This window comes from Corvus moneduloides, chromosome 30 (assembly GCF_009650955.1).
Source record: "Corvus moneduloides isolate bCorMon1 chromosome 30, bCorMon1.pri, whole genome shotgun sequence".
Lineage (NCBI taxonomy): Eukaryota > Metazoa > Chordata > Aves > Passeriformes > Corvidae > Corvus > Corvus moneduloides.
In genome coordinates, this window is record NC_045505.1 from 2,005,321 (window position 1) to 2,025,688 (window position 20,368).

The following is a 20,368-nucleotide window of genomic DNA, read 5'->3' on the forward strand; positions in this document are numbered from 1 at the left end:
AAAAAAACAACAAAAAAAAGCGAAATTTTGGGCAAAATCGGCCGCGTCGGGGGTTAGAAATCAGAGAAAACGGCAAAAAAAAAAAAAAAAAAAAAAAAAGGAAAATTGAGAAAATCCCATTAAAACCCCACGGAGACTCTTAACCCCTTCCTGTCCCGCCCTGAGAGAACCGGGGAATAAAGAAAATAAAGCAAAATATCACCCGGTTGTCCTTAAAAATAGGGAAAAAAGCAACCCCGACAGCGGAAAAGCAGAAAAAGTAGAAATAATAGGAAATATTCCGAATAATAGGAACAAAATATTCCATGGAGGCGGCGTCCGGAGAGGATGAAGGGGAGGTTTTTTGGGAGCTTTTCCAAGGCCGCGAGCTCAGGTAGGGGCTCCACGAGCAGCGCCGGGCACCGTCGGGGCCGTCGGGAATTCCCGGATTTTCCCCCCAAAACCGGGTTGGAAAAGGATCCTGGGATTTGGGGAGGATTTGGGGTTTAGCGGGAGGGAGAAGCAGCGGAAATTCGGGATTTGGGAGGGGGGATATTGAGGTGGGGGTTCAAAGGAGCGGCCCCGCGGCGCTGCTTTGATTTGGGTGGGAAAAGGGAATCTTTTCACTTTAAATTGGGGGATTTTGGGGCAATCGGGGTGGCCGCGTTTAATCGGGATGCTCGAGACAAAGCCCCGCTGGAAATTGGATTTCTCCCTGGAATTAGTGAGGTGTCTCTGTCACCCTCTGCGAGAAAAAAAACCCGGATTTTTTTCCACGTTGACGCAATTTCTTGGAGGTTTTCCCTCCCCTCTCTCCCGCTTTTCCAGCCTTTCTCTGCAAAATCCCCAAATTCCATCTTCCCTCTTTCCAAAAGTTCAATTTTTCCACTACAGGAGCGCTGCGAGCTGTGGGGGTTGCGGTGGAAACGCTGGAAATTAGGCAGGAAAAATCCCCTTTTCCGGCGGTTCCGAGCGCTGGGGTTAATCCCCGAATCCTGGGATAACTCGGGATTTTTTTCATCCTTAAAACCGATTAAAACAACCCAAAATAGGAGAATGTTAATTTTATTTTAAGGAAATGTAAATCAGCCGTGAATCCGCCCAAAATCTGCGGGTTTTATCAAAAAATGAGGCTTTTTCCTCCTTAAAAATCCCGATTTTTGACCTTTTTCTGGACAAGGAATGGGATCCCAAAGCTTTTCCCAGTTTTTTTCCCCTTCCAGTGCAGCGGAGCTGGGATTTCTGTGTGCGGGAGCTCAGAATTCCTGGGATAAAACTCCTCAATTTTGGCCAATTTCGCGCTCACGGCACTTTTGGGATTTTCGGCAATGGGATTTAGGAAAGGGGAAGGCGCAGGGGGGGCTTTTCCTGCTTGGAAATCGCAATTTGGGCTTTAAAAAAGGGGGGGGAAATTGGGGAAAAATGGAATTTTTTCGTGGAGAAGGGGCCGCGGGTGCCGCCGGGATTATTTTGGGAATAATTTGATGGCAAAGCGGCGTTTTCCTGGGAAAAGCCGGGATGCTCCCCCCGTGCCGCCGCTTCCCCGCGTTCACGGTCACGGCCGGCGCCGCTTTTATTTACGATGGAGCCCATTCCCGGAAAAAAAAACCGGGAAAAAAAATCCCTCCCTGGGCTGGAAGGAGCCTTTTCCCTCTTTTCCTGGGGCTTTATTCCCGCTCCCTCCGCCCTCAGCGTCTCCTTCCCCTTTTTTCCCTTTTTCCCCCCTTTTCCCCCCATTTTTCTCCCTTTTCCCTCCCCTTTTTTCCTATTTTTTCTCCTTTTCCTTCTCTTTCTCCCCCTTTTTCCTCCTTTTTCCCCCTTTTCCCGCATTTTCCTCCCTTTCCCCTCCACTTTTTCCCTATTTTTTCTCCTTTTCCCTCTTCCCCCCCCTTTTTCCCTCCTTCTTTCCCCTTCCCCCCTTTGTTTCCCTTTTCCGCCACCTTTCCTCTAAATTCCCCCCTTTTTTCCTTTTTCCCTCCCCATTTTCCCACTTTTTCGCCCTTTCCCCCCCTATTTTCTCCTTTTCCCAACATTTTTTCCCCCATTTTTCCCCATTTCCCCCCCTTTTTCTTCCTCGTTTCCCTCTTTCCCCCTTTTAAACATTTTTTTTCTCATTCCCACTCCAATTATTCCCCATTTTTATTCCCTTCCCGAGCTTTTTTTGGCCAGGAAAAAGACCCCAAACCGCTCCCTCCACCCCAATTTTGGGGTCAGGATCCCCCTTTTCCCCCTTTTCCCTCCCCTCCCTCTCCAGAGCCGCCGCGGGGCTGTGCAATAAAACCCTAAAATGTGTAAAAAACCCCATTTTTGGGCGGTTTTGCTCCAGCCCAACCACGTGCAATGGGAAAATTCAATTTTTGGGGTGGCGCCGAGGGGAAATTTCGGGGTTTGGGCGCTCTCAGAGGGGATTTTGGGGCTGTTCCATGTCCTGGAGGTGCGAAAATCATCCCAAAACCCCAAATCCACGCAGATTTTGCTGCATTTTGGGTTCTAAACCCCTCCCGGGCGGGGATGGAGGAGGGTGGGACGTCAGGAATTTTGTGGGATTCATCCCAAAAAAACCCAAATGGAGCCGCCTCCTTCTTGTCCCGCTGCTCAGAGGGGCAAAAACCTCCGGGAAACCCAAACAAAACAAAATAAAATGAGAAGAAAATGAGAATAAGTGAAAAGAAAATGAGAAGAAAATGAAAATAAAATGGGAATAAAAGGGGAAAAAATGAAAATAAAATGAAAATCAGGTGAAAAAATGGAAATAAAGTGACAATGAAATGAGCCTAAAATGAAAATCAGGGGGAAAAATGAGACTAGAAGGAGAATAAGATGAGAATAAAACGAAAAGAAAATGAAATTCCAATTCCCGAAGCGTCCCCGCCACAAAAGCCGAGGCACCAGCAGCGAAATGCCGGGAAAATGGGAATTTCTGCCCAATCTCCGTCGCAGCAAGAGGCGCTCGGTGGGGTTTGTCCGTCCTGTGTTTGTTCCGTGTCCGTGGCGTTGTCCCCCCGCTTGTATGGCCTAGGCTAGGTTAATTACCGTTGTTAATTAGCGCGGAAATCCCTTTCCGAAGGGGTTTTTTCAATCCTATGCAATGTCTGTCCTGTACAAAGTCGCTTCTGGCTGATAATTCTAATGAATGAAGGAGTTAATTAATGTATTCTGATGTCATTTCTGGAGGAGAAGAATAAATAAACTCAGCCCAAAGCCGCGCCGTGGTGATGGACTATTATTATTATTATTATTATTATTATTACTATTATTATTACTATTATTATTACTATTATTGTATTATTACGTTTTTATTTTTAGTTTTATTATTTTTCTTTTTATTATTCTATTATTTTATTTTTTATTATTTCTATTAATTTTATTCTTTTATTCTTTTCATTCTTTTATTCTTTTATTCTTTTTATTCTATTTTTTTATCCTTTTATCATTTCTATTAATTTTATCATTTCTATTAATTTTATTCTTTTATTCTTTTTATTCTTTTATTCTTTTTATTCTTTTATTCTTTTATTCTTTTTATTCTTTATATTTTAAAATTTTTTTCATTTTTATTATTATTTTTTTCTTCAATTTTATTTTACATTTTGATTTTGTTAATGATTCTTTTGGTTTATCAATAGCAATTATTATTCGCGATTAAAATGGAAACAATCGCGGCCGAAGTTCATAAAAAAAAAAAAGAGGGAAAAAATCAAAGCATTGGAGGGTTTATTGTGGTTTTTTGGGGTTTTTTTGGGGCGGGAAATAATTATTTAAAAAGGTGATTCAGTGAAGTAAAATGTGCCGGGAAACGAAAAATATCGAGGGGAATAATTGGGAAAACCCCCGGGAAACCAAAAGCGGGAATTGAGCTTTGATTGGGAGCGGAATTCCGCCCTAAACCCGCGATTTTGGGGGGGAAAAAAGATGGAATTGGGATTTTGGGGGGGAAAAATACCTGGGATTTGGATTTTCGGGGGGTAAAAGGTGGGATTTGGGATTTTTGGGGGGAAGAAGCCGGAATTTGGGATTTTTTTGTAGAACAAAAGCTGGGATTTGGGATATTTTGGGGGGGAAAAGCGGGGATTTGAGATCCTTTTTGGGAATTTGGGATCCTTTTGTCCGGGGGAAGGGCCGGGGGCGCTGCGCCGCTCCAGGGATGAGATTCCCGATGGAAAACGTCCCAAAAATCCCGGCTGCGGCCAGAAAATGGGAATAATTCGGGGAAGAGCCGCGGTTTGAGTGGGAAAAAGTGGGATTCGGGTTTGGGATGGGGCGCGCGGAGCCTCCCGGGGATTGGGATCGGCGGGAATTCCTTTAACGGGAGGAAAAACCCCAAATCCCCAAAATCGCCCCAAATCCCCCAAATCCAACGGGAATAAAGCGCTTTTTGGGGGCCCCGAGCGGGGATTTCCTCCGAGATTCCCGGGATTTTCCTTTTGAGGATTTTGGGGCGGGGGAAGGGATTTTTAGGGGCTCCAGGAGGGATTTTTAGGGGGCGAATCCAGGGATCCTGGAGGGGTTTTTAGGGGGCGAATCCAGGGATCCTGGAGGGGTTTTTAGGGGGCGAATCCAGGGATCCTGGAGGGGTTTTTAGGGGGCGAATCCAGGGATCCTGGAGGGGTTTTTAGGGGGCGAATCCAGGGATCCTTCGCCAGCCCCGGAGCTCGGAGCCCGGGCCGAGTCGGGGCAATTTTTGGGGGGAAAAATCCCCCCCCAAATTCAGCGGAAATTCGGATTTTTCCAGCCCGGGCTCCGCCAGGATCCTCCCAGGCCAAATTCCAGGGGATCCATCCGGGCCTGGAGCCGTTTCCTGCTTTTTTTCCCCAGGAGCTGCAGGAATTGGGCAGGGAAGGGGGAGGAAAAGCCAAATATTTCCATAGGAATGGGGCCCATCCCGGCCCCTTCCAGCGGCAAAATCCAGTCGGGAAGGAACTCGGGGGATCCAGAGGGTTTGGGATTTTCTACGGGATGAAAATTCCCATTTTTTCATGGAAAAGTTGCTTTTAAAACACTTAAATTATTTTATTGTATTGTATTATTTTAAAATTTATTTTATTTTTATTTGCTTTTAAAATTTCTTTTAAAATGTCTTTTATTTATTCCTATTTATTTTAATTTTTAAAATTTTATTTTATTCCATTTTTATTTTATTTTATTTTCTTCTATTAAAAAAAATTATTTTATTTGATTTTATTTTTAAAAAATTTTTATTTCATTTTATTTTTTTAAATAATTTTACTTCACTTCATTTTATTTGATTGATTTATTCATCTCCTTGATTTCATTTCCCTTTATTTTATAGGGTTTTATTTTCGATTTCCATTTCCTGCTTTGCTTTATTCACCTTTTCACTCCATTCAATTCCATTTCTGCCCCCTCCAGCACTTCCCACATCCCTTATCCCGAAAAAACCCAAATCAACCCCAAAATCCCCTTCAATCCCCTCGTTTCTCCAGGAAAAAGGGGCGCGAGGAGCCGGAATTCTCAAAAAAATCCTGGATTTTCCTTCGCCTCGAGCGAGAATTGTTGGATTTCAAACCCAAAGAAACCCAAATAAAAGGGAATTTATTGCCCGGGAACAAATTCCTGCTCAGCCATAAAAATTCCATTAAAATTCCATTAAAATTCCATTAAAATTCCATTAAAATTCCATAATTATTTCTGGGATTCAGGCGCGGATTTCACTCCCTGGATTCCAAATTAATGAGGAAAAAAACCCCAAAACCAACCCAAATTCAATACGTGACCAAAAAATTGGGGATTTTCCCAGCTGCCCCCAAAATCCTGGGAAAAATCCGGAGCCGAGGGGGATTTTTTGGGATTTCCCCCCATTCTGGGGCTTTTAATGGGAACTAAAATTGGATTTGGGGGGATTTTTTGGGATTCGGGATTGGGTTTTGGCACCTTCGCGTCCGAAACTTCTTTGAACTCGTGGCCAAGCCCGGCCTAATTAAACCCGAGCTCATCTCGGGGCAATTAAGAGCGGCTGTAAGCCGAGTTTAATGAGGAAAACGGAGGTGGGAAGTCCAAATTCTCATTTTTTTCTCAAAAATACGGGGTTTTTTTCGGAGCCGAATTTGGGGGCTTTGCACCCAAACCCAGGCGGGAAGAGCAGAAGGAAAAATAGAATTAAAATTGGAGTAAAAACCCCGAAGTCAGAAGGAAAGAAACCCCAAATCAGGAGTGAAACCCCCCAAAATAAGGACTAAAAAACCCCAAAATAAACCCCAAAAATGCCCCGAAGCCAAGGCTGGAGTTCCAGGCCGGAATTTCCCCACCTGGAAAACCGCCCCAAAACCGCCCCAAATCCCAAATAAATCCAATGAAAATCCAATTTTCCCCCTGGCAGCGGCGCTTGGGGCCTGGGGAGAGCGGAAAAATTCCAAGTAAATCCCAACCATTCCAATTAAAAGGGATGGAATTCCCTCTTCCCGCGGCCGCGCTCCATCCTTGGGTGAATTCCAGGAGAAATCCAAATTTTTTTCCCCTCCTGTGCTTAATTTGAGCCTTTCCCCCCGTTTTTAGCCCTAAAAAGCAGCTCGTAAATATCCAATAAACCCCGAGCGGGGCTAATTAGCGGCGTTAATCAACAGCCGGGGCCCTCCCCCAAAAAACTGGGAATAATTTGGATTTTAAGAGAATTTATTCCAGCGGGAACCTCGCGGGTAAATCCCGAGGAAATGAGGGGGAAAATCGGGAAAAAACGGGAAAAAATTGGGGGAAATCGCTTTTTTTGCTGGCTGGCTGGGCCGCGAGGAGCCCCGGCGAGATTTTAATTAGCGAGGGGATAAACAAATTAATTAATGAACCTCGTTTAAAGGAGATGGATGAAGGCCCGGCCTCGTTAACGAAAGCAAGAGGAAAATGAGGAATGAAAGAGGAAAAAGCGCTGCGGGAAAACGGCCGCGATTTCCCCTCCTTGGGTGGGAGCTGGAAGAATTCCCTTTTCCCCTTTTTATTCCCCTTTTTCCCCTTTTTATTCCCCTTTTTCCCCTTTTTATTCCCCTTTTCCCCCTTTTTATTCCCCTTTTCCCCCTTTTTATTCCCCTTTTTTCCCCCTTTTTATTCCCCTTTTTCCCCTTTTTATTCCCCTTTTTCCCCTTTTTATTCCCTTTTTCCCCTTTTTATTCCCTTTTTCCCCTTTTTATTCCCCTTTTTCCCCTTTTTATTCCCCTTTTTCCCCTTTTTATTCCCCTTTTTCCCCTTTTTATTCCCCTTTTTCCCCTTTTTATTCCCCTTTTTCCCCTTTTTATTCCCTTTTCTTCCCTTTTTTTGGGGTCCAAAGGGACCACGGGGCCGTTTTGGGGCTCTGAAAGGACCTGAGGGGCATTTTTGGGGTCTAAAGGGGTCCTGGGTTCATTTTTTGGGGTGGCTGAAGGGACTGCGGGGCCTTTTTTGGGCCCTGAAGGGACCAGGGGGGAGTTTTCGGGACCCCTAAAGAGACCAGGGGCCTTTTTGGGGGCCCTTAAGGGGCCCCGGGCACATTTTTGTGGGGTCTGCTGGGACCGTGGTGCGGTTTTGGGGTGGCTGAAGGGATCAGAGGGGCGGTTTTGGGGCCCTAAAGAAACCACGGCTCCATTTTTGGGGTTCTACGGGGACCAGGGACCACTTTGGGGGTTCTGAAGTCACCACGGCTCCATTTTTGGGGCCCTAAAGGGACCAGGGACCATTTTTGGGGTCCGAAGTGCCCACAGCGCCTTTTTAGGGTCCCGTACCCACCCCATTTTCCCCCCTTGGACTCCCCCCCTCCTCTTCCCTCCTTTTCCCACCCCATTCCCCCGCCCCGAATTCCCAAATTCCCACTTTTCCAGGCCCATCCCAATCCCGGACTTTATGGGGTTTCGAGCGAGCATCTTCATCCGTAATTGGGGCTGAGGAGCGTTTATGGCCCCGGCAGAAAATGATCTTTATGGGGCGCCGCTGAAATAAAACACCTGGTCCTCCCCTGAGCGCGGCAGCTGCCACATCCGCACCCAAAATTCCCTTTTTTCCCCTTTTTCCCGCCTCAAATCCATGAATCCAAACCCGCCCGCGCTCGCCTTAAATTGAAAAAAATCCCCGCGGCCCTAAAATGAGGATTTTTAAATTTTTCCCCTTTTTCTTTTACCGAAATGGGGTAAAAAAATCTGGATTTCCCGTGCTGGTTTCAGCGGGGCTTTGTTGGGGTTTTTATTGGGGGGGGGGGGGGGGGAAGGAATTTTAGGGAGGAAAAAGGGGGATTGGGGCAAAATCTCGGCGCCTCTTTGGGATCAGAGAGGATTTTTGGGGGAAATTCCGAGGGAAAGGGAAGAATCCGCTGGAAAAAAACCCAAATTTCCATTTCTATATAAATTCGCCTTCCCCCTTTCCCTCCATCCCAACCCAAACCCGCCCCAAAAATCAGCGAAAATTGCGATTTTCCGGCAGTTTTGGGGTCGGAGCGCGCGGGATTCTCCCCCGCCCGCGATTGATGTTTATTTTTTAAGATCTTCATTCTTCGAATTGGATTTTGCCCCGGGTTTGATCCCTCTGGGCCGCCTTTTCCCGGGATTTCCGCGCTGCCCGCGGGAGGAGCCGCCGGGATTTGCCCGTCTGGGTGGGCGGGCAAAGTGAAGGTCAAGTTAAGCTCAGCCTCGGCTGCGCCAATTCCCTTTCCCCCTTTTATTTCCCTTTTCCGCCCTTTTCCCCCCTTTATTTTAATTAAAACCCTTTTTTCCCTCCCCCCCCTCCATCCGCCAACTCTTCCAGGTCGATTTTATGGAATATTTTATCCCCAAATTCTGATTTCCCCGCGGTTTTTTTCTCTCCTCCACGAGGCTTCAGAGCAAACTTTTCGCCTTTTTTCCTTCGTTTTTCCCCCATTTCCCTCCCATTTCCCCCCCCATTTTCCCCCCATTTTCCCAATTTTTCCCCATTTTCCCCCCATTTTTCCCCATTTTTCCCCCTTTTCCCCTCATTTTTCCCCCTTTTTCCCAGCGAGACCCCGCGGAGGGGATGAAAAACCGTCAGGGAAATCCCAGTTGAGGTTTAAGGTCCGAAAACAATGAAGTTCGCTCGGTAAGAAGGGGGGAAAAAGGGGGTGGAGGGAGGAAAAAGGGAAATTTTCCCTCAAAAAAAAAAAAACGGGGGAAAATCCGATCCTAAAATAAAAATGGGGTTTGGGGGTGTTGGGATATTTGGGGTGGAGGGAATAAAATAATTTGGGGTTTAAGGGGATTTTTAAGGGGATTTTTGGGCGGTTTTGGCTCCGGGAGAAGGGTTGGGGTTAAAGAAGGAAAATTCAGGGAATGGGGTGGAAAAAATGGGGGAAACCCCCTGAAATTCACCCCAAATCCTTCTTATGTCCCGGCCGTCCTCCTCGGAGCTGATTTCATCCCAAAATTCAGGAAAAAGAAATGCAAATCCCTTTAAAAACGGGGTGGGGACCGAAAACCCCAAAACAAAGAGAAAATCCCCCAAATCCCCCCAGAACCGGCAGGAATTGGACAAAGCTTGGCCGGGCGGGGAATTTGGGGGGGTTTTGCCCCAAATTTCACCCCAAATTTCGCTCCCGGGGTGGGGCCGGGCCCGCAGGGGGGACCCCAAGGGGGACAATGGGAATATTCTCAATTTTGGGGCTTTTTCCTCTTTGTTTTAGGGGGGTTTTTTTTGCTCTTTTTGGGGCGGAATTTTGTTCTTTGTTTTGGGGTTTTTAAAATTTGGGGGGTGGAATTTTTTGCTCTTTTTTTGGGGGAATTTTTTGCTCTTTTTTGAGGATTTTTTGCTGTTTTTTGGGAGTTTTTCGCGCTTTGTTTCCCTCCTCGGCATCCCCCGAGCTGTGACCGAGGCGCCGAATCCCCCGCGGCACCAAAAAATGGGGAAAAAACTCCATTTCCCCCCCAAAATCCCAATTATCCCCTGATTTTCACCCTTGGAGTGACTCAAAACCTTAAAAAAATCAGAATTAAACCCGCGGAGGGGGAGGGGGGAGACGGGGCGACCAAAAAAAAGCAATTTTGCAGAAATTCGCCAAAAATTGGAATTATTTGAGGGACATCTGTGTAGAAATCCCCCGGGATTTCAGCTGGATGGGGGTAAAGCAGCGATAAATGGAATAAAATGCGAATTTTTGGGGTAAAACCAACGAGTTTCGGGTTCTTACAGAGGTGCCCGGGGTAGAAATTCACAATTTTAACAGTAAATATGGGGGGAAAGAAGGAAAAGAGAGGAGGGGAGAAAAGGAGGAAGAAAAGAAGAAAAAAAAAAAGAGGGAAAAAAGGGAATTTTTCCAATTTTTAATGAGATGAAGGGGGAAAAAAAACCAATAATTTTTTTGTTTCGTGGGGGAAGGAGGAGAGAAATAAAGAAATCAATCAAAAATCTGATTTTAAAGGGATTTCCGCCCCTAATCCCGAGGATTTGCCAAGAGATGGAGGCGGTTTTGGCGTGGAAAATGCAGATTTTATAGGGAAAAAGGGCTGGGAGCGCAGGGAATTCCAGCGGATCCATGGATGGATGGAAAACGGGACAATTTTCCTTCTTTTCCCCCCAAAATTTATCCCCTCGGAGCTGAAATTCCGCTGGAAAAATCCCCCTGTGAAGGATTTGGGGTCATTTGATTCCCTTTTAATGCCGGGAGTTCTGGAATTCTGGGAGTTTATCCCCAAAAAACCCCTTTGGGATTGAGGGAAATCCAACTCTGGGACAGGAAAAAATACGGGGGAAAAAATCAAATATTAAAGACAAAATAATAAAAATATTAAAAACTGGTCAGAAGTCGAATCCTTGGGAATGATTTCCTGAGGCTTTTCGGGATGAAGGACCCGGGAATGCGCTTGGAGCAGGGATGGGGGAGGTTTCTTTCATTCCCAAATCCTCATTTCGGGGCTATTTCGCCCAGAAATGGGGTGCCCGATTAAAAAATCCCCATTTTCCCACCCAAATTCCCGATTTTTCCATGTTTTTCCCCCCATTTTAGCGGCGCTGCTGAAGTTTTCCAAAGGAACCGCTGGAGAATAAAGGAATATTGGATTTTCCCCAAGTTTCGGCGTGGTTTATTTGGGGTTTTTTGGGGTTAAAAGCGGATTTTTTGGGGTTGGGAGGAGGGGGAACAGGAGGAGCTGGCGCTTCGTCTCCTTTCCAGGGGAATTTCGTGGGAATTTGACTCGAATTCCCAAAAGTTTCGCCTTTTTCGGAGCCGGGAGGGGGGAATATAGGCAATAAAAAATGGGAATGGACAGAAATTGAGAATTCCCGAGGCCTCAGCGGAGGCAAAATGGGAATAAATGGGGGAAAATGGGAGTGAATGGGGGAAAATGGTGAAAAATGGTGAAAAAATGGGGGGAAAATGGGAAGAAATGGGGGGAAAAATGGGAATAAATGGGGGGGAAATGGGGGGAAATGGTGAAGAAATGGGGAAAATGGGAAGAAATGGGGGGAAATGGTGAAAAAATGGGGGGAAATGGTGAAGAAATGGGGAGAAATGGGAAGAAATGGGGGAAAATGGTGAAGAAATGGTGAAGAAATGGCGAAAAAATGCGAAAAAGGGCCCAGGCCGAGGGGAAAATGGGATTTTTCTCGGCGCTGCTGAATCCCAAAGCCTCCCGAGCTCCTCGGCCCCATCCCAATCCCAAACATTTTGATCCCAAACATTTTGATCCCAGACATTCCCGGCCCCGCTGCGGTTGGGAGAGCAGAGCTCCCTCGGCTTTTATCTTGATGGGATCCACATGGAATTCCCGAGCTCGCGGCTCGGGGACATCTGAGCCGGGATTGATTTGAATTATTTCAGGTTTTTTCCCCTTTTCCCTTTGAATTGTTCGCGCCTTAGCGGAGTTTTTGGGGTTTCCCCCCCCCCCCTCCCTCCTCTCGCAGCCGGATTTAATTTGGGGCCGATCCCATTTTTCCAGGCGCTTCCCGCTTGGAGCTGTCGCCTCTTCCCTTTGGATATCTGGGATCGCTTTCCTCTTCTCCCTCTGGCATTTTGTAATTGAATTTAGGATTTTCTATCATTTATTTCATTTTTTATAAAATTATTATTATTATTATGTTTTCAACTCCAGCCGAGGAAATCCCTGGAGGAAAAATCCGGGAAGGGAGGGAAAAACCACGCCGGGAACATCCAAACGCACCCGGCAGCAGGAATTGGAGCAGCTGCTGAAAAAGCGCTTTTTTCACCCTCTCACAGCTCATTTTCACACCCTAAAATCGCTTTTTTCCCCCCCAAAACGGGAGGCGAAGCAAATCCCGCTCAGGCGGCGAAACTGAAGATTCAAATGGGATTTTGGGAGAGCCCCGGGAGCGCCGTGCTCAGCCCGCTCGGTCTTTCTGTTGATTTTTATTTCATTTTTTGGGGCTTTTTAAGTCCCTCCAACCCCATTTTTGATATTTTTTGGAGGTTTTAACTCCCTTAAACTCTATTTTTCTTTATTTTTTAGCTTTTTTTCCCCCACTTCACCAAGAGACAAAGAAGCCTTTATGGCAACGCCGCCAAAAAAAGAAACTTTTTGGGAGGCTGAAAACATTTCTTTAACTGCGGCCCAGGGCTGGGAGGGCGGAAAAAAAATCAAATATTGTTGGGGGGAAAAAGGGAAAAAAAAAAGAAAAGAAAAGAAAAGATGATTTATTGGGAAGGGTTCAAGTCCAGGCTTAACCTAAATCAAAATCAAACTTCAGATGTTTACACAGCTCAGTCCGAGCCAACTTTCACAACTTCCAGGGATTTTTTCGCCAGGCGAAAGGCCTCGAACATCCCCCGAAAATCCCCAAATCCCAAATCTTTCAGGCTTTTTTTTTTCTTTTCTTTTGGTGCTGAAAACGCTTTTAAAATGTGGGGAGTGCTCGCGGTTTCTCGGGAAAAGCAGGGGCTGGGAATTTGATTTTTTTTCCGTCTTTTTTTGCTCCTTCTGGATGGGAATTTGGGATGGGGAGAAGCTCTGGGTTGCGGAAATGGGGAAAAATGGGGGGGGAATGGGAAAAAATGGGGGCAAAATGGGGAAAAAAAGGGATGTTCGACTTTTAATTTTGGGGTGGAGAGAAGTTCCCCGTGGAAGAGGCAGAGGAAAAAATGGGATTTTCCATTTAATCTGGGGTTTGGATAAGCCCCCGGCCGTGGAAACAGGGGGAAAATATGGGAATTTCCGTTTAATTTTGGATGGGGAGAAGCCCCCGCTTGAGGAGAAGGATAAAAATGGGAATTTCCATATTTAATTGCGGAAAAGGCACCGGGAACTCGGGGCTTTTCCATCGCTGCGGCTGCAGAAAAATCCCCCAAAAAAAGGAGGAAAAAAAATCTCCGGATTGGGGGAATTTCATTTGTTCCACTCAGGGCTTCCAAACCCCCCCCAAATCTGATTTTTCCCAAGTCCCCCTGGATCTTTATTCCCTTTATTCCCACAAAATCAGCTTTTCCTTCCTCTCCTCCGCTCTGGGAACTGAATTTTGGGGTGGAAACGGCGGGGATTAAACCGCTCCCGCTGCCTTCTCCCCTTTTTGTTTTCCTGCTTTTTTTCCCGGTCGGTTTTTTTTTAAGGAATCCGAGCCGCCAGCCCCATTCCCGGTTTATGGTGGTCACTTTTGGTGGTCAAATTCAAGTGCTGGGGCTCCGCAGCTGCCTCTGCCCTGCAGGAAGCGGCCAAATCCCCGCCTTAAACCCGGCTTTAAAACCCCAAACCCGGCTTTCAAACCCAAACCCACACCCAGGCTCGGGTTTAAATCCTTTTACCTCCAACCCCCCCTAAATTATCCCCGCACCTAAAGGGGTTTGTTCTCATTTTGGGGTTCTGGGGGGTTTTTCTGGGGGGCTTCAGGATTTTAGGACGAGCTCAAATCCCCCCTCTGGATAAAAAAAAACCGCGCTCGGGTCTTTCCGTGGGGTCTAAAAAATAAATAAATAATAAACCCCCTGGATTTTAAACCCTTTTTTCCCCCCGTTTCAGAGGGAGATGCTCCAGAGGCGGGAATTCGAGGGGGAAATAATAATTACGCTCATAAAAAATCCCTGAACATCATTAGTTCGGAGTTTGGGATTAATATCGCTCCATAAAAACCCGAGTTAAAGCAGCGCTGACACTTTAATTAAAAGTTTTGCCCCAAAACGCCATAAAAAAAAAAAAAAAAAAAGCGGATTAGGAACCTGGAAAAATCCCCGGGTTCCTGCTCCGAGTTCGGATCTTTATCCGCATTTTTATTTCGGTTTTTTATGGGGATGTTTCGGGGGGAGGAGGGAAAGCCTCATCCCGCAATTCCTGGGATATTTATTTGTGTTTCCAGCCCGGAGAGTCCCGCACGCCCCGATCCCTTATAAAAAAGGGATTTTATGGGAACGCCGCTTGGAACGGGGAAGACAAAGCCGAGGAAAAGGGTGGGGAAACCCCGAAATTAACGGGAATTTTTGGGGTTGGGAAGGTCCAAGAGAGGAGGGCGCAACCCTTCAAGAATTCCCAAAGAAATCCGGGCGAAACGCCCCGATGGAGTTGGGAAAGCCCTGCTGAAATTCCCTGGATTTTTATTTTCCTCGGGAATCTCGGGATTCGGCTTTGCCACCGGGGCTCCTTTCTTCATAAAAATCAACTTTTCCCCCCTTTTCCCCCAAATTGCTGCGGAATTTCGGGATGTTTTCATTTTAACCTCTGTCCCGCTCCTCCAGGGACGGTTTTCCCCCCAGTTTTCCCATCTTTCCCCAGGAATTCAGCAACTCCCTTGGAAAAAATTCCAACTGCAGGGAGGATGGGAGCAAAATAAACGGAATTAAAGAGGGGATGAGGAGGCGCCCGGGGTGCCCGGCCCCAAAAGGGACCTCCTGGTTTGGGCGAATTGGTCATTTTGGGGTGAAACTCGGCTGATTCGGGGGTGAAATCGGGATTGTTTGGGGTGAGTTTTGTTATTTCCTGTGGGATTTTTATCGCAGCGAGCGAAGCGAACTCGCGGCAGCCGTTGAGGCTTTTCCTGCTCCTGAGATTTCCCTTTCCCCCCTTTTTTTCCCCTTGAATTTCCTGCTCGATTTGGACAAAATCCCCTCTAAAATCTTCTCCTCTCTCCCGGTTTTACCGGGAATATTCATCTCCCCTCCCAACAAATCCCAGACTGGGATTAATTCAAGGTTCGCGGGCGGAAAAATTCCACATTTTTATTTCATTCCGTTCAAAATTCCCTTTTTTTTCCCCCCGGGGCGTTTAAAAGGGAGAATTGAAGGGGAAGATTCCTGAGGGGCATCCTGGAAATAAAAGGATGGGGAAGAAAAAACCGGGATTCGCCGAGATTTTTCCATCTGGAGATGAAAGCGGCCGCATCCTCCCACCCGGGAAAGGTTCCCCGCCTCAGAATTCCCAACCCAGGTGAAAACCCGGTTTACCCCCGATTATTCCAGGGAATTTTGCTCCTCCAGAACTCTTGGAATGCGGCGGGAGAACCGCGGTGCCGCAGGATTTTGGCGTCCTCCAGGTGCGCCTTTCCCAAGCGATTCCAGGAGGGAATTTTTTTCCCCCTTTAAAAATAAATTTTAATAATTCTGTGGCAAACCCTCCCAATATCCGGCAACGCTTCAATATCTCGATTTTTTCGGGATCAAAATCCAGCGGGAACGGGATCAGAGGAGGCTTCCAGGCGCAAGACAAACGACTTTAATCAGAATTATCTTTTTTTTAATTCAGGCGGAATGAGCGATGAACGCGCCGTCATTGATTGACAATAAACACTTCCATGAAATATTCAATACCGGGATAAATATTTAAAGGAGAAGGGGAACTTTGGGATATTCATTGGGCAGCGATTTAATCCATTTATTTCTTTGATAAATCGCTGATTCCGTAGCAAAATTCATTTTGAGAAACCCCCCAAAAAACCCCGGGCCTGCTTGGAGTTTAAAGTTGGGAAACTTCGCGCGCTCCCCGGCGCTGCCGAGCTGGAATTTTTTCCATAAAAAGCCGCCGCTGGAGCGTTGATGTGCACGTGGAGAACGAGTAATTAGCGTTTGTTAGGGGCTTGTTAATTAGCGCTAATTCCCCCGGTCGGGATTGATTTGTAATTTCGCTGAATCCCCGTTTATTGGGAAAGTTCCTCCCGAAACTCCAGAGATTTTATTGAGCTGCCTGAAGCTTTTCCAGGGGATGGGAATGGTCGGAATAATAAATTAGAATAATCAGAGTAATTAAAGTATTTCTAAAAAGGGGGGATTTTCCACCCTTTGGAGCCTCCCTCGCCCTCTGCTCGCCCCCTGCCCAGCCCTGCTCGCCCCCACCCCATCTCCAAACCCCGCTGGAGGCAGCGAGAGGGGAAGGAGAGGAGGGAAAAGGGGGAAAAGAGGGGGGAAAAGGGAAGAAAAAGGAAAAAAAAAGGGGGGGGGGGAAGGAGAGGGAAGGAAATAAAAGAAGGGGAAAGAAGGGAAGAAAAATAAAAAGGAGGAAAAAGGGACGGAAAAAAGGGGGGAGAAAGGAGAAGGAAAGAAACGAAGAAAAAAGGGAGGGGAAAAGAAGGGAAAAAGGAAGAAAAAGAAAAAGAGGAAGAAGGGAGGGAAAGAATGGAAAAGGAGCGAGAAGGGGGAAGGGAAAAAAGAGGAAGAAGGGGAAGAAAGACACAAAAAGGAGCAAGAAAGAGGGGAAAGAGAAGAAAGAGAGGAAGAAGGGGGAAAAGGGAAAAGAAAAGCAAGAAGGGGGGAAAGGGAAGGAAAAAGAGCGAGAAACGGGGGAAGGAAAGAAAAGGGGAAGAAGGGAGGAAGGAGGAAAAGAGCGAGAAGGGGGGGAAGGGGAAAAAAAACCAAGGGAAAAAAAGGGAAGAAAATGAAAAAGACCAAGAAGGGGGGAGAGAGGGGAAAAAAAAAAAAAGCGCAAGTTCCCAAGGCAGCCCTTGTACTCGTTCTGCTGTGGATGCTCGCGGGGAGGGAGAGAGAGAGAGAGAGAGAGAGAGAGGGGTGTGCCTTCCCCGGCGGCAGAAAATGCCCCCAAATCTGCGCCTGATTTTCATAACGCGGCTGCGGTGTTTGCAAACCAATCGTTTGAACCTCCGGCGCTCTTACCTAAGTGAAGCGACCCCTCCTCCGCCATCCCGAGCGCTCCAAACTGATATATGACAATATCTACTTTGGGATCACGTGGCGCTCGCCAGCGACTAAGACGGATCGCGCGTCATCTCGCCTCCCCAAATTTTTTCACCCTCCGTGCCTCGGCTTTCCCCAAAAAAACCCCCCAGTCTCGAGGAGCGTGGCTTATATAAAAAAAAAAACAACCCCAAAAAACACCTCCAAAAGCCGACCCCGCGCGCCGGGGCAAAGATGTTTAACTCGGTGAACCTGGGCAACTTCTGCTCGCAGTCGCGCAAGGAGCGCAGCGGCGATTTTGGGGACAGGGCGGGCTGCGCGTCCAACCTGTACCTGCCCAGCTGCACCTATTACGTGCCCGAGTTCTCCACCGTGTCCTCCTTCCTGCCGCAGGCCCCTTCTCGCCAAATCTCCTACCCCTACTCGGCCAACCTGGCGCAAGTGCCCGCCGTGCCTCGGGAGGTGCCCTACGCGCTGGAGCCCTCGAGTAAATGGCACCCGCGCGGGAATTACGCGTCGTGTTACTCCGCCGAGGAGCTGATGCACAGGGAGTGCATCCCGCCCGCCGGCATGAGCGAAATGCTAATGAAAAACGAGAGCGCCTACAGCCACCACCACCACCACCACCACCACCATCCCCCGGCCTCCAGCGCCCCGGCGCCGTCGGGTTTTTACTCCGGGATGAGCAAAAACTCCGTCCTGCCCCAAGGCTTCGACCGCTTCTTCGAGAATTCCTCCTTCTGCGGCGCGGAAAACGCGCCCGAGAGCTGCGCGCAGAAAGGGGACGAAGGCAAAGCGGCCGCGGAGGCGCTGGAGAACGCGGAGGAGGAGGAGGAGAACACAAATCCCGGCTCTTCCTCGGCGTCGTCCTCGTCGGGAGCCAAGGAGAGCTCCAAAAGCGGCGCTGCGAGTAGGTAGAGCAGTAAAGGGAAAGGTTAAAAGGGGGGGACCGAGCCCGGCTGTGTTTTGTCGGGCAAAGGTTTTTTATGTGGAGTTTTATAAGCGCTCCAAGGATTTTATTAGAAGCTCCGAAGCGCTTTCTTCTCCTTTTTACGATGGGAAAAAAAAGCGCTGGGAGAACAAAAAAATAAAATATAAAATGGAGATGTTAAACGCGGCCACATCTCCCTCTCCCCTCTCTCTCCCCTCTCTCTCTCTCTCGGCGGAGTCTGTGAAATTTTAAAAGCGCGGCGTCGTGACAAATATTAACTTTGATCATGAACTTACACGGGCGTTTTAAAAGGATTCGGGGTTGCCGAGGGTAAAAGGCAATTGGGCAGAACGCGGCTGGAGCTGCCCGGGCTTCCCCGCGCCGCTCGGAGCAGCTTCGCGAGGGGTTTTGTGTTGTTTTCTAAATTAATACCTAATTAAAGCTCTCGGGCGAGTCCTCTGAGTCGGGGCAGGCGGGGGTTGAAGGAGGAATCGGCCGAATTCGCAGGGAAAAGGAGAATTTCCCTGGGTTTTCCTGCGGAAAGCGGCGCTTCTTCCCCTCCCAAGCCTGGGCTTTTGTCAGGAGAGGCTTTTCCCCGCGCGAGGGTCCCTTTGAGTCACCTAAATCGGGATTTTAAATTCGATTTTATTTTTCCCACGCGGCCCCATTCCCCGGGCAGCCTCGGCGCCGCTTTCGGGGCCGAATCGCGGGAATTCCGCGGGCGCGGGGGCTCTTTTGGGGCGTTTTCTGGGGGGGTTTTGCCTCCCCGCTCGCTCTGAGGATGCAAATCCCCCTCTCGCAGCCCAGACGCGAAGTTCCCCCGCACTTTGATTCCTCTTTTCTCGCGTGTGTGGCGAGGGCTGGAGTTAATCAAAAACTTGTGCGGAACCAAATCTCTCGTTCCTCTAATCCCGACCTAACCCGGGCTGTTCCCTCTGCTGATAACAGCTCTGCGTTTGATCCCCCCTTCCCCTCCCCTAAACTCCGCTTTACTCCGCTCCAAAGCCGCCTTTTCTTTCCAAAAACACCCCGATATCTGCTTTAATCCCTGTGCGGGGTGGAAATAATTCCCTAAAAACCCCACTTTAACCTCGCCCTACAAAGCCTCTGCCCTCTCTCTCAACAACCCCAATTTCCAGCCGCTCCCACCCCTCCACGCCGCGTTTTTCCGGGATATTCATCCCTCTGGGGCTCTTTATTCCTTCGGGATGTTTAATCCCGGCTTGGCCTCCTTTTCCCAGGTGCTCCCAGGACGAGGAAGAAGCGCTGCCCCTACTCGAAATTCCAGATCCGGGAGCTGGAGCGGGAATTCTTCTTCAACGTCTACATCAACAAAGAGAAGCGGCTGCAGCTGTCCAGGATGTTGAACCTCACCGACCGCCAGGTTAAAATCTGGTTTCAGAACAGGAGGATGAAAGAAAAAAAACTCAGCAGGGACCGCCTGCAGTATTTCTCTGGGAATCCCTTGTTGTGAAAATCCCTGGAAAAAGCCCCTCTGACCGAGGAGCCTTGGAGGGGACAGTGGCGAGCGGGGGCTCTGCGACGAAGCGACCTCAAAGTTGAAGAATTTTCCTTTTTTTAAAAAAAATTTTTTGCTGTCTGAGGTTTTTTCCCCATGGGTTCTCCCCCCCCCCCCCTCCCCACCTCCCCGATTTCGAGGACTTGAATTCCACGGACTTTAATTTAATTTTTTTTTTTTTTTTGCCTTTATTTTTTTTTCCTGGACAGGTTGGGATTCCTTTTTTATATATATATATTATTATATATTATTATTATTATTATTATTTTTATTTTTATTATTATTCTCCTTCAGGCACACGGGAATTTGAATTCAGTCGTGGGGCTGGCGCTGCCCTGGAGGTTTCAGTCCCCAAAATCTCCCTGGAGGATCAAATCCCCAAATTTGGGGCCGTCCACACCCCAAAAAGGAGCATTTCCACCTCCTCCAGCCGCCTTTCCCCCCCAAAATCCCAAATATCCGCAGCTTTAGGGGGGTCTGTGCATAGAAATCCATCTCTGTCCGTCCCCAGGCTTGGAGCTGGGATTCGGGGCAAAATCCAGGCAAAAAAATTCCCATTTCCAACAACCCCGGAGCGGTTTGTATATAAATTTCGTAGCTTTTTTTTTTTTTGTATTCTGATTTTTTTGTTGTTTTCCGGGAAAAGGGAGGCGAGGGACAAGAAGGAAAAAAAAAAAAAAAAAACCAACAAAAATCCTGAAAAAGCTGAATAATGATGAAAACAATTCCATTTCTTTGTGTATGTAAAGTGAGTCCCCGGGACACTTCTGTGAAATTCTGTGGCGAATAAAGACGTTGCAAGGCCTGTTCTCCATCATGATTTTATTTGACCATTTTATTAGAATTTCCCCCTCTTTAAAAGCCTCGTTGCGGTCATTGTGGTGTGGGGGGTTCCCTTCCAGCCGGGCCTGAAAAAACCCGAATAAAAAAAACCGGGAATCTCCTCCTCCTCCGCTCGGAT

At 47.7% G+C, this 20,368-nt stretch overlaps 1 protein-coding gene across 1 annotated transcript; it reads left to right on the forward strand.

Moving 5' to 3' along the window:
• The first annotated feature begins 17,092 nt into the window (after positions 1-17,092).
• Positions 17,093-19,452, forward strand: HOXC11 (homeobox C11). The gene is made up of 2 exons (XM_032094216.1): positions 17,093-17,867; positions 19,130-19,452. The coding sequence occupies exons 1-2, from the start codon at positions 17,192-17,194 to the stop codon at positions 19,360-19,362; spliced, it is 909 nt and encodes a 302-aa protein (XP_031950107.1). The 5' UTR covers positions 17,093-17,191; the 3' UTR covers positions 19,363-19,452.
• The last annotated feature ends 916 nt before the right edge of the window (positions 19,453-20,368 follow it).

What these genes read in the sequence shown, in the direction of transcription:
- HOXC11 (XM_032094216.1), top strand. Translation starts at nt 17,192, where the DNA reads ATGTTTAACTCGGTGAACCTGGGCAACTTCTGCTCGCAGTCGCGCAAG. An exon ending in CTCCAAAAGCGGCGCTGCGA is followed by an intron (nt 17,868 to 19,129) that starts GTAGGTAGAGCA and finishes TCCTTTTCCCAG; the next exon opens with GTGCTCCCAGGACGAGGAAG.